The following is a 14,138-nucleotide window of genomic DNA, read 5'->3' as shown; positions in this document are numbered from 1 at the left end:
TTAAACTGGAGACTGTCTCCCATAATCTGCAGACCTGTCGCACCAATACTAAAACGGAGGTCTGTAGAACATTGGGTTTTTTTGTTTTGCCATAAGACAAGGGAGTCTGTACTTGCAGTTCTGACAGATAAAAGAAAAAAAAAAAGGAATCACGAACTTCTGTGAACAGTCTTTCCGGGATCACTTTGTGCTCCACAGCCTGATTCAAGGTTTATTTGTGTTGGGAGGGAGGGGTTAGTTCAGGTCACCTTACCTACAGGCTGTACTGTATTTTACGTCCAAGTCCTGACATGAACCAGGTTGATCTTAATGTTTTGTGTTTGGATCTTTAGGACTGAAGTATCTTCACTCGGCTGGCATTTTGCATAGAGACATAAAACCAGGAAACCTCCTTGTTAACAGCAACTGTGTCCTCAAGGTTGGTTATTCAGCATTTACTTGTACTGTTCTCAACAACTATCAAGTAGTGTTGTGTATAGTATGAATAAGATAGAAATGCTGGTAAATCTTGGGCTTATTATTGCTTTTTGTTTTTTCAAAGGAGCTTTACCAAAAGAAAGTGTCACAAAAAAAAAAAAAAAACCTATGCAATGTGCAGAACGGTTTGCACAAAACCATTTGCATCGGTTCTGCCTAAAAAGAGCTTTATTTCACTTTGCTGTTTTATTTTACTTTGCTGTCAATATACAGTAAACATCTAGCTTCTTTAAGCTTGTGTTGCAAATCATCACTTTCAACCACACGGTTAATTCTGCATCCATTATTGAATGATCTGTTAAATAATACTCAGCATGCTGAAAGACCATGGGTACTGGGCCAGCTTTCACACCACCTAAATCTGAATTTATATTTTGCTTCAAAGCTGTAGCACAAGCCAGCCTGCTGGCTTTTAATCCATTAGCTCATTTGGCTGAGCACCTGGATTACCGCCAGGCTGGGTGGGAGGGTCTGTGTTCAGTCTCATTGTCATATTTCTGTCTTGCATTAAAATAAATCTGAATCTGGATGCCTAGTGAACAGGGCTTGCACTGTGAGTACAGTTTGTTTTTGTGATCGTGCGCGACTGCATGATGGGTGTTGCTATTCGTGCTGGGAAACGTTATGACTTCGGGCTGATGGAAAACATGACCAGCACCTAATTTAATTTAGTTTACTTTGAGTTTTAGTGTATAAACAGGTAAATGTACTAATATTGATCATTTCCTCTCACAGTGGCTTAAAGCATCTAAAATTAAACTAGATGTCGTCCACTTAATCTTATATTTTTTTTTTTTTTTTGTCTTTTTAAATAAAACAATTTAATAGCATTTAAATATGCCGTGGTTTTGCCTCGTGACGTTTAAATAAACAGTCTCGTTTAATAAAATGGCTATAGCAGTGCTGTAAATTAAATTGAATCCAAGCCCATGTTAGCCACTTGCATATACAGGAGTGTAGCCCACTAGTATTGTCTTCCACAGAGTAATATGTCCTTGTAGCAAGAGGGAACAGGTTGCTTAATTAAAACCTTGATTTCATCAGTGACTGTCATTAGTAATACAAAATGTACCTCCTAATGTCTCTCCATCGCTGCTATTACAATTTAGAAGGGATTAAGCAGAGCCTTGAGTCACTGATTCAGCTCTAGCTGACAGGCCTCTGACATGAATACTCTGTCAGGACAAATCTCCTAGGAAGCTGACAAAAAGCATCCCCCCCCCCGCCCCCCACCTCCTCTCTGAGGTGAAATGCATTAAACAAAGCAAAAAAAACTAGCACCATAATTTAGTGGCTAGCATGATCCCTTATGTGTAATTAGTTTGTTTGGTTAAGTATGTTGCTGCATGGGCAACACAGCCTGACATTCTCAGTCATGCACCACATGTTTTTCTCAAAGGCATACATTTGGGGGCAGGCTTTTATCACCTGTGCTCCATTGCGTCCTGTCTTCCACCGGGAAGGAAATAGCAAGACTCTTATCGCACAGCAGTTTCACCCATTCCAGGTTCTATTATGAGCTGAATTAGCCCCAGTGTATACAGGTGACAAGCTCAGGCGTGTCTTATTAAACTCACAGTAAAAGCATCAAACTGCTGTGTAATGGGAATCTTATTTCCATTCCTGTTCCAGTTTGTATTCTACCAGAATGTGTCACCTGCTCTTTGCCCAGTACAGGCTTTACAAGTGATGTGCTGTTCTGCTGTCCCCATGTGTAGATAAGAAAACAAGACCCCTGATGCATAACAGTTTAATCCATTCCAGGTTTTCCTGTGCTAAGCTTGCCTCCGCACCCAGGTGTGTTTTGTTAAGCGCACAGTAAAAACTGTAATGCATTAAACTGCTTCACAGTGGGAGTTTTATTTTCAGCAAAAATCTCACAGCTGTTAAATCATTTCTCCAAGATGACGCACTAGATTGCTGTCTTAATAAATGCATGTATTCTATTGCTTTTGCTGCTTATTCGTGAAATATGCATAAACCAGCGAGTCTTGCTGATAGTTGATTTGCAGATGAATCCGTAAATGAAATGCAATCAGTGAATGGCGGCTGCTTATGCTGAATTCATAATTTTATTTAGTTAACTTTCTCATTTATTATTATTTTTTTTAGATTTGTGACTTTGGCCTGGCCAGAGTAGAAGAGCTTGATGAGTCACGTCACATGACTCAGGAAGTCGTCACTCAGTATTACAGGGCTCCGGAGATCCTCATGGGAAGCCGGCATTACTCCAACGCCATTGATATCTGGTCTGTTGGCTGCATCTTCGCAGAGCTGCTGGGGAGGAGAATACTCTTTCAGGCCCAAAGCCCTGTTCAGCAGGTAGCGGGTTCAGTATCTTACACATCACATCAGATCTCACCATCTTACTTAGGGTCGTAAAACTGCTTCTAGCAAATCTTTTCATTGTGTTAAACTGGTCATTCCCTGTAACTTAAACCTGTTCTTCCACCTTGTTTTAAAGGAATGAGTCAGGCTTTTGGGGGGGGGGGGGGTTTCCTATTTATATTTCTGCCACTGCAAAGCTTCAAGGCTTTGGACTCTCAGCAGGCATATTGTGAAACAAACGTGGCATGCATGACTTTTGTCCAGCCAAAAGTAACAAAACATAATGCATGTTGTAGACGAGGAGGCATTAGTTAAAATGAAAAATTCAGTCTGCCGGGCTATTTCTAAATGGTGAGAAAGAACTTGACAGATTTGCAACAGTGTCATATATACAGTGTGTGAATGCATTGGGATGCATTAGTGTTGCTGAGTCCGTGTGTCTCTGTGTTTTTGAAGCTGGATCTGATCACAGACCTCCTGGGATCACCGTCTCTAGAAGCCATGAGAACAGCATGTGAAGGGGCCAAGGCTCACATACTCAGGGGTCCCCACAAACAGGTGAATGTTCCTCTACAGATTTACACTATAAACAGTCTGCTGATAAACAGCTGTGTAATGCTGTTACTCACAAGCACGGATTTGATGGGAGGGCTGAATCCTGACTTGATTATACAAGGTGTTACCCAAGCTTACCCGAGGTCTGTGTAAATTTACATTGCAGGTAGAATATTATCACTTTTCTGATAATTGAAGTATATTGTGGTGGTGTTTGGGTAGAGGGAGGGAAGCAGTTTTCAATAATTTGTCTTAAATATGAACCAGTTCTTTGTGCCAGTGACTGTACTGTACCTTACCGTGCTGTACTTTACTGTACTATGCTGTGCTCCATCGTTGACTTCGAAGGTCGTCTTAAATCAACTGGAGCCAGAGCATTTTGCTGTCGTGCACTTCGCTCGTGGAACGCTCTTCCGGCTTTTTAAGGTGCTTTTATGTAATAATTGGTTGTAACTGGAGTGCATAGTGATCTCTCTTGTTTTTGCTTTTAACTTTGTACAGATGCCACGACGTGAAGGGCGCAATATAGAAATGCATTTGCATTGTATTGCATTCTTCCTGCTCTCAGTTTTGTGCTGTGCCAGCACTACAGTCTTGGAGTTCCTGACTCGCATCGATTCTGCTCGAGCTCTGCCTCCTGTCTTTGAGTATGAGCAGCTCCGGCTTCTGTCAAGTTTGAAGAGCAGGATCTTCAGCCGCGCACCAAGCAGCTGCTTTGCTAATTAATTCTGCCAGCTGAGTTCCCAGCCCTGGCTCCTGAATCCACTCTGCTTTCCCTTCTCTTGACATTTGGCTGACCTTGCAGCCAGCTGATGGAACCAGTAGAGCATGGAATGTGTGGGTAATGGCTATTGATTGGCAGATAGAAGTAAATGAGGGCTGGGGTATGTTTAGGTGCAAGTCAGTCAGCAGATGGACTGGTTTTGTATGAAATAAAGGAACCCCTCCTTTACGGCAGCGGTTTCGTTTTGAAATTGCCTTCGACAGGTTTGACTGCAAGAGTTTGCCAGGCACTTGGTTTGCTTTTAAGATATTAACACGGAAAGCAAGCTGTTTATTCTCTCTTTCTTGTTTGGGTGTTCAGTGCCTCTTTACTGTTTTGGCAGCGTTATCAGCGATCAGTCAAAAGTCATATAATGTCTGTTTTTAAAATGTTGTATTTTAACCGTTTTGTCAGTTTAGTGACTGACATCAAAATGACATTAGATTTAAAGAGAAATAAATATGTGGTTACCATGGCATCAAAAGCCTATAAACACCTCCAATGTTTGTTTTCAGACACACTTTCCCTTATATATAATGTGTATATTTGTAGAGACAGTGGTTGAGTTGTCACTGTGATGTTTTAAAGTTCTCTAGTAGTAATTCTCTGCTTTGGGTTCTGACTCTGGTCTCTCTCAACCATGAATGCAGAGTTGGCTTTGAATATTGGTGGTGGGGGTGGTGGTGCTGGTTTCCTAGGTTCATAGCTGGCTGAAGGATGTTTGTTTTGTACGGATGATGCACGTGACAGGTAGTAATTTGAGTGAATACAGAGTAAAGCCTGTTTTTATTTCTCTGTGCGCGGTGAGGAGGAGAGATTGTGGAGATCTCTCCTGTCCTCAGAATCTCCCAAGGGTGCAAAGAAGCGAGTGGGGCTTGTGTAAACACTCGGAACTGGGATGGAAAGTTCTGGGCAGGGAAGGAGATATGGGTCTCCGCCGAGACCCTCGGCTCCATCTGCTGCGGCTTCCATGTGCAAAGGGTTGTTTTCATCCAGCGATACTGTCTGCTCTCCACACTGGGGACCTCATTACCTCTTCTAATTCTGAGACATGCTTAGCATAAAGGAGGGGGCTTTTAGTTCCTGTAACACCCTCCACGAGTCTCTGTCTCACGCATCTCTGGGCCCTGAACACAGCTTTGTGCGTGATTTGAAGTGTGTTATGAGATTCCAGTGTCGATATGCAGAGGGCAGGCAAAGAAACACAGCTGGCATCTAAAACTCATCTCTAGTCCTTGTCCTGTTTAGACTGGTGGATTTAATCAGCTCTGCCCTGGAAGGGAGGGAAAGGTTTTTTTTTTTTTTTTTTTTTTTTTAATTTTGTGTAAAAGGTTTTATAGAAGGGGAAGGGGGGGTATTTACATGTGTTTTTTCCTTTCAATTGCCTTCCAGAGAATTTAATTTAACCCCCGATCTATTTACTCTCTGTGGCAGATGGATATTGCATGGCTGTTTTAGCAAAGTTGCACATGAAATCGAGAATGAAGAAGAGAATAATATTTTTAACCCAGCCTGAAGCAAAAAGAAAAGAACCACATGTTCTTCACCTACTGAAGTTGTTTATTGTGATAGCTGTAGTAATAATTATATATATAATTTAAACTTGAGATGCCGTGCATGCCAGCCTGCAGCTTTTGGGACGTGTTTAAATTTGAATCTTATCTGACACGCTGTTATGTAAAATTTAAAAGGATTTCCTGTGGGAGTTTAATCCCCTAAGTTAGTTCCTTAATATGACACCAAGCCTGAGTGAAGGACAGCAACTGAGTCCAACGGTCACGGCCTGTATAATCCAGCTCCTGGGGATTTTGGCTCCACTTGTTCCTGTTTGCCTGTCCGCTCCAGTGCTGGAGCACTTTGCAGCTCATGCTGTACTATTAAGGAGTTCGGTTCTCATGGTTTTAATTATTTTGCTCATGACCACAGGCACTGTTCAAGAAAAAAAAGGTGGCAGATCTATATCTCTGCTTGCAACATCCCATCATCCTGTCCGTCCATGCGAAGGGACTAGACTGCCCTGTTTCAATTATTTAAACGATGTCACTGATTTACTGCAGAGTAATCCGTTGAGGTAGGCAAGAGAACCAGGTGAAACCTGAATGAAGTGATCGCTTGAGGCTGCTTCAGGTGGACGGAGGTTTCAGTGTCTGTGGCTCGGTCTTTTTTTTTAAATGGGAATGGGGTTTTATGATTTACTTTCTAGAACAAGCTGGTAAATACAAGTTGAACTGTATTTGTTTTCTTTTTGTTTTGTTTTTTTTTCTCTCAAAGATTGACATTTTGCTATGTATCTGTGAACTGTTAAACAGTGTGCAGAGAAGTTCTGTCAGAACCAGCTTTGTCTGCCTCAGCTATCATTTAAACCTGTTGAAAGGAATCTGGTCTTGAAACCACCCTTATTGCCCTTCAGATGTGAAAAATGCAAGTGTTTTATAATTAACCCTAACACTTCATATTGACAATCCAGGTTTATTCATGAAGAAAAAAATAGTATATTTAAACCTGTCTGTAATAGGAATGCATCATCATCAGCATTCTTTCCAGGGGAGTCCTGGAGAAATCATACAGCAAAATTACAACAATTCACACAGTACAGAGAACACAACCATTATTACAGCGTGAGCCGATACTGCACAGATGTTAGACCCAGGAGTTGATGAGCCGAGGGACCTTTTACAATCCCCCAGTTTTCTCTCCCGGTGTCTTTAGCCTGGTGGTTGAAGCTCTCTGGAAAGGGGTTGCTTAGTAACATCCACGCAGGCAGTTCGGCTTGCAAGTGATGCTGCTCCTCATTTGTTTGAGAGCTCTCGGGGTTGGATTTGAACGCTGTGTGCCTGGCCCTGATTCAGCTTGCTTGTAAGCAGGTCTTGTGTAAAAACAAAACCCAGGTGGGAGCGAGCTGCTGAGAGCCAGGGAAGCTGACGTCTGATATCTGTTTGGGAAAGAAGGGGGCAGGGTCTAAAACTGAACCTGTTCATACCTATCCATTCCCATTTGTATTGCTGTTTATCCAAAACACAAGCCATAGCAATGTGGCGTCAATCTGCAAAGCATCCAGCTTCTACATTAAACGCTTTCTTTAAAAGAATATGAAATTCCTGTCTTACTGCATACTAGTCCCCTATTCCATTAGATAGATTTGTCTTCATTTCAAATGTGCGCATTTTCATACAAATATTTTTACGCTGAATTTTAAAGCTGAGGTTTCCAGTTGGAGACAACTTAATAATGTTTTGCCTCTCGGGGGTGAAGGATTAGATCAGCATGTAGACTTAACTACTCTCTTACCTCTAAAGAGGTAAGAGAGTAGTTAAGTCCAAGCACCCACACCCATTAAAATACAGCATGGCCCAGTCGAGAAGGAGCAGGACGTTCCTTACTGTCCTCACTCAGTACTGCAGGGCTGTGTAATCAGGAGACTGATGGAATGCAGTGTTGAGAAGGAGCACGTTCCTTCCTCACTCAAGCACCCACACCCATTACTCAGTATGGCAGGGCTGTGTAATCAGGAGACTGATGGAATGCAGTGTTGAGAAGGAGCAGGGCGTTCCTTACTGTCCTCACTCAGTACTGCAGGGCTGTGTAATCAGGAGACAGATGGAATACAGTGTTGAGAAGGAGCAGGACGTTCCTTACTGTCCTCACTCAGTACTGCAGGGCTGTGTAATCAGGAGACTGATGGAATGCAGTGTTGAGAAGGAGCAGGGCGTTCCTTACTGCCCTCACTCAGTACTGCAGGGCTGTGTAATCAGGAGACAGATGGAATACAGTGTTGAGAAGGAGCAGGACGTTCCTTACTGTCCTCACTCAGTACTGCAGGGCTGTGTAATCAGGAGACTGATGGAATGCAGTGTTGAGAAGGAGCAGGGCGTTCCTTACTGTCCTCACTCAGTACTGCAGGGCTGTGTAATCAGGAGACAGATGGAATACAGTGTTGAGAAGTAGCAGGACGTTCCTTACTGCCCTCACTCAGTACTGCAGGGCTGTGTAATCAGGAGACAGATGGAATACAGTGTTGAGAAGGAGCAGGACGTTCCTTACTGTCCTCACTCAGTACTGCAGGGCTGTGTAATCAGGAGACAGATGGAATACAGGGGCGTCGTCGAAGGCTGCGTTTGAGCGGATCGTGTAGTGGCGCTGTTATTTTTTATTGAAACAGAATTCCTGTGCACAAATTTGCTTTCACTTAAGCTGTCTGTCTGTGAGTGAAAATAATGCAGCTGCTAGAGTAATGATCCTCTGACTTGCAGACTGGCTCTGCCTGCCCCGGCAGTGTTGACTCGGGCTGCTGCTTCTGCGTTTTTAACTTTTAAGAGAACAGTTGTTTCAGACCGCAAACTATTATTTGTTTCTGTTCTGAGCTTGAACCTCTGATGGAATCATGTTTAGTTTTTAATTGCACAAGGATTGAATATGATCTCTCTACCTCTGACTGAGCTTGTTTGAATAAAAAGAAGGGTAATAATCTGGTTTCAAAGACCCTGATTAGCATTGAACCTGGACTATCTGCAGTCCCAAGGTTTGTGCTAATTGGGGTCTGAGAACCAGTCGTAAGGTGACTTGCATATGAAGGCAGCGAGGACAGTTTAAAATAATTGCACCCCTTTCGTCTAGAGAAAATAAAGGGTTGGGGGTGTTTTTAATTTAAATTTATAAAACTTTATAAAATTCCGTAGATTGAAGATTTGTTTGCTGCAAGTAACTGACCCGTTGAGAACTACAGTGACTATTAGATGGGGCACATTTGCAGTGTGTTATAATGATATAATCGGTGTGTGATCAATATAGAGAATCGGCATACTTGTACAGGTTGCTCAAACAAACCAAAAAATGATGGGGCCAATGATTGTTTGCGAGCGCGACTGATCTAGCCCCTGCGGTATTTCTTGTTTTATCATTTTGTGGCTGAATAAAGTCTGTGTGAGTCACTGTGTTTGAGAAGGAACCTGGCAGCAGGTTTGACAGAAACCTGCCGTGTGGTTAAGTACTCGTTAGGCTGATGATTCTTTTGTAAAAAAAAAAAAAAAAAAAAAAAAAAAAAAAAAAAAATAGGTGACTTAGTTTACCACCTCCTAAAATAAAAAGTTATGTAAAAAAAAAAAAAAAAAAAAAAAAAAATGGAAGAGTTTCAAACCTGTCTTGTTGTGAACTGATCTCCATGAAAGTGTGTTTCTTTGCAATGCCCTTTCCTCGTTTGGATAGACTTGACGCAAGGGCCTTGCTGCTGGAAGTCATTTTCAGCCGAGGCATGACGGAGAAACTGTCACAACCGAAGCGGCTGCTCCCGGATTCGTTTCTAGGTCATACAGGAAATTCAGCTTGGTCCAATAATGAGTAATACCTGCTTGCACTAACCAGTACAAACTCCCCACCAGTCTGTCTGTCTTTTTATATATTCTCGCTTCAGAGATCCTCTGTGTGTGCGGGTTTTTTTTTTTGCATCTTCTGAGACCTTGAGTTTATTTTAATTTTATCCTGTGCCTTAAAAAAAAGACAAAAAAAAAAGAAAAAATAAAATGTTCAGGTGTTAAGGTTATGTGTGTAGGAAGGCATGGCCGACGAATCAATATCTTCCATGCTTTGAAAAGCCAGCGTGAAGGTCTCGTCTTACCCGCGGTCTGAAAAAAAGAAAACAAAATTTAAAGGGAGATACTGAATTAGCAGCAGCCAGCGATCTGAGGCTGGCACAGAATATTTCCAGCCGCTGCAACTGAAACTTCTTCAATATAAGCTTCAATACACATGAACAGGACAAGCTCAACTGAACTCAAGATTTTAAAAGATATATTTTTTTTCCTTTTTCTTTTCTGTTTAATCATTTATAATCCTTGCATTTCCCCACTGGTTTAAAAAAAAAAAATGAAAAAAAAATTAAATTTTCTTAAAATGATTTCCGAGGTCTAATAAAAGTAGGTGAGGTATTAGGACTCTTGTAGTTACAGACATAGTGAATAAAACATCTATACTGTTACTCTACTGCGCTGTTAGTGTGAGTCAAGTGCTTTTTACAACATCATCATTATTATTATTATTACTATTTATTTCTTAGCAGATGCCCTTATACAGGGAGAGAGTTTTCTACAAAATATCACATTACTGATAAGAGCAATTAGAGCAAATTCAAGTGAACAAAATAGAGTACGGTAAATAATTACAAAAGCATGTCAAACAACAGATAGAAGTGCTTCTTACTGTGCACGCTCCCCTCCCTGCAGATAAAGCATTGCACAAGACAAGTGTTTCCTGATGGATCATCGCACTGGTTACTCGACTGCCTTGGTTTTCTGCACTATTTTTCCATGATGATTGACCAAGTGGATTTTATTATTGTATATATTTTTTTTAATTATAGCTTTACAAAGTGCATTTTGTCTCCTCAATTTTAACAAATAAATAAATAAATAAACACATTCTTTCAAGTCCCGGATCAGCGAGTCCTTGCAGAGAGGATTGCACACACACTTGATTCATGTGTAAGAGCGCACAATCCAGAACCAAAACAGAAACTCCAAGGTATTGCCAGTCAGTGGGAACACAGTGTTTTACTTTTAAATGGGGCTGTTGTGATAAAACTGGATTAAGCTCCTTCATGAAAATCTGGATTTCATAAACATGAGAGCATTTCTTGGGTTCATTGTAATGGGCTCTCCTGTTTGCTTATTATTAACTGTTGTTAACGCTAACTCTCCAATCCTGGCGGTTAGGGCATGTTAACAGCTTCAGCTCTGAAAGGAAAAGGATGGTATCTCTGAATCTGTCAGAAGGGTGTTAGTTAGCAAGAGCTGACAGACCAATCAAATGGAAAAAATGTGGTGCAGGACTAAAAATAACATGCGTTCCTTCCCCAACACTGTGAGATTCCAGACCCGCCTGTCTCAGCGTTTAGTCATGGCTTTAGACAATAAAGAAAACAAATTCCAGCAGGCTGCAAATGATCAGTAACTAGTTTGCGGTTTAGCAAACATGTTCCAGAAAGGTAGATACATTGCAGGCCACCCGTGAAGCCACATCACAAACTGAGGAGATCACACTGCAGGTTATTAGCCTATAGATGAATCTGCCACATCAACCAAATAAAGAAGCTTATATATATATATATATATATATATATATATATATATATATATATATATATATATATATATATATATATATATATATAAATTTAAAATCTCTCAATTTAAAACTTGAAAAACTGAAACCAGCAATGTGCATGTCCAGTTTTGGGGAGCAGGATTTTAAGTGCAGTAGTTCTTCAGGACATTCTGAGGGAAAGGCATATGGAAAAGCCTATAGAAAGGTAGCGGAGCATGCTAACAAAGCAAACGGGGCTCAGAGGCAGTGCAGCAGCAATTAGAAGATGTCAGAGTAAGGAGCAGTGCACTCCATTTTGGAATTACAGAATGAATGAGAGGCTAGGCTGAACATTGAGTGCTGGCCCTTGCTAAATCAGTGGACGACGCCAAGAACAACAGGACTGAACAGGCTTGTTGGCAGTGGCAAGCAAAGCCTATTGTTCCTGTACAGTTAATGCATGTGTGGTCCCTTCCTGTATTTAGAGGCTTTACAGCAGTTTACCAGTGTTCTGTGTTAGTTGCTGCACTAGAGGGATCTGTGTGTTCTCATCAAATCTGGGCATTGATGAGCGTACGTTGGCAGCGTCCGAAATACAAAAAGGATTTAGTGGATTTTGTTCTGGACTTTGCATGTGTTTGTCCATAACATAGTGCATGCCTGCGAGTCTGTATACCATGGGCAGCATGAGAACCCCTTGTGAAAGCTTGAATGCTTTTCTAAAAGCAATGCTTGGATTTGTTAGCCCAGGGCTAGGGCAACACTCAGTACTTTAACTAAAATACCTACACTGCCCCAAAAATGCCCAATTACAGGGAGAGAGAGAAAAAAACAAAAAACATTGCGACCTGTAATAGCTGAGAATGCAACTCTTTCTTTCTCCCTAGAGCCAGAGTTGATAACTGGCTGAGTAACAACATGTTCAGTGAGGAAGTCAGTGTTTGTTTTAAAGAATAATAGTGACAGGTGTAAGAGATCTACTACAGCAGCTGTGTTCTGTAAATGCGTCCCTGTCTCTCTCTTGAAATGCCATTAGTGGAAAGCTGTAAAAAGCTAATCGCATTAGAGGGGGTTGGGTTATTCATTAAGCAGTTGGGATAAGGTGTGCCAGCCAAGGACAAGCCTTGCTGGACAGGGCAGGCTCTGCTCCTTCCTCACATCTCTAATGCCTTCTTTACTGTAAAACACTGGCAATGCAGCCCAGGCAACGGGATGTACCGTTTCTCTTAATGCCGCGCCTGAGTCTTCGCTGGTATTAATCTGATCTGCATCATCAAGGCGGATGATGCTTTTCTTCCTAATCAGGCTGCTGCTAAAGCCTGTTGCTAATCCAGAGTTAAGGCATGTGTTGGAGTCCATGTGGGTCTTGAGCAGTATTGCAACGCTTACTGAATGAGCATTCTCAGTGTTCTGAAATGCCACCGCACATGCATTAAGGCGCACACGCAGTAATCACTTTGCATTGTTATGCTCCTGCATTGTTACGTATTTTGGTATTCAGAGACTTCTACAGTGTTGGTATAGATGACTTGTTTGCGTTTGATGGGGCAGAGTTCAGTCTTCAAGAAATAAACAAACATGACAGGAAGAATGTAGCGGAGGGGTTAAAAACCCCATGCTCGGTCAAGGGTGAAGGTCTTCAGTCCAGAACTGGGTGTATTTAGAGAGGAACGGTTCAGTACCTTGGTCCCGACACACATTTCCTATATTATAGATAATCAAAGTGTGACATTTTACATTTTTGGGGGGTGAAAATCCTAAAGACTTAAACAATCATGAATTGGATGGATTCCTGTGAGTTCTACCAATATTAACGCCCTCATTTGCTACTGTGTAATGCAGCAATTTTAATCTGTATTATTGTTATTACTATAATTTCATATCTCTTGGATTCACAGCCATCCCTTCCTGTCCTGTATACTCTGTCAAGCCAGGCAACCCATGAAGCGGTTCACCTCCTGTGCAGGATGCTGGTCTTCGATCCGGTGAGTCCTGGCATTCTTCTGTCACTAGGGGCAAGTATTCTTCAGGCTCTAGGGGCGAGTGCTGCCTGCTGCCAGTTCAGTTTGGCAATCTTTAGAGGATTATGAGTTCACACAGGGATGCTCTCCCGCAGTCTGCTCAGTGTAGCACCATGAGGTCCCCTGTGAATTCAGAGCAGGAGGAATTCACCGGGGAGCGGACACTTGAATGCAAGGGCTTATGAAGAAAGCAGGCCACTCCCACAGGTCACCAATGTTCCTTCAAACTGAAGAGCATCAATGTAAAGCCAGTTCTGTGATTTTAAGGCATATTAACACGCGGAGAAATGTTTAGGTATCGAGTGCTTTGATAAGCTTCATGATTATTATTGTTGTTGTTTTTGTTTTTTATTTATTGCTTTGATAATCTATACTGCTGAAGACTTTTCATAGACTTCAGGTCGAAACATTTGTCATTGAATTGACGATGTTTCTTTTAGTGTTTCTGTACTGCTGCAAGGCAAAACTCAATCACTGTTTACTGTCTGCAGTGTGTCTGAAAGGGTCATGGTTTCCCTTTTTAAATGAGCTTGAATGGAGATGCTGCTGCATGGAGGAGGATCACTTTACTTTTTAAAAACCACAAAAACATCTCCTATAATGATATTTGAACCCTCTGACATTAACTCTCTCTCTCTGTCCTATATATATATATATATATAAAACACAAGATAATACACTTAAAGTGCATGTGGATGCAGAGGCTAAATGTAGCCCTAAGTACAGGGTCTCTTTCTACATTGTCAAGTCAGGCTGAAAGAAAATCAATCAGTTATTAGTACATGACTGTGCTGCTGATCTCCTTCTTGTGGCAAAGCCTTTTGTCTTGGGACTTTGAACGGTATTGATGTTGTCCCCCCGTCCCCCCCGTCCCCCCCAGATAAGTTCCACCTTTTCAGGTAGCAAAGCCCTAACCTTGC

General features: G+C 41.7%; 1 protein-coding gene across 3 annotated transcripts in view; it reads left to right on the top strand.

Moving 5' to 3' along the window:
* The window catches only part of nlk2 (nemo-like kinase, type 2), a 39,497-nt gene that overhangs the window by 23,339 nt on the left and 2,020 nt on the right, over positions 1-14,138 (top strand). For 2 of the 3 annotated variants that reach the window (XM_041241309.1, XM_041241308.1), the window contains exons 5-8: positions 333-418; positions 2,590-2,799; positions 3,262-3,363; positions 13,096-13,182. In XM_041241309.1, coding sequence (XP_041097243.1) covers positions 333-418; positions 2,590-2,799; positions 3,262-3,363; positions 13,096-13,182 — 485 coding nt within the window. Of the gene's footprint in view, positions 1-332; positions 419-2,589; positions 2,800-3,261; positions 3,364-3,861; positions 4,183-13,095; positions 13,183-14,138 lie in introns of those variants that run through there. The other variant, XM_041241310.1, reaches the window with a different exon arrangement.

Source organism: Polyodon spathula, unplaced genomic scaffold (genome assembly GCF_017654505.1).
Source record: "Polyodon spathula isolate WHYD16114869_AA unplaced genomic scaffold, ASM1765450v1 scaffolds_766, whole genome shotgun sequence".
Lineage (NCBI taxonomy): Eukaryota > Metazoa > Chordata > Actinopteri > Acipenseriformes > Polyodontidae > Polyodon > Polyodon spathula.
Note: the sequence above shows the minus strand (reverse complement) of the source record. Positions and strands in the feature narration are given on the sequence as shown.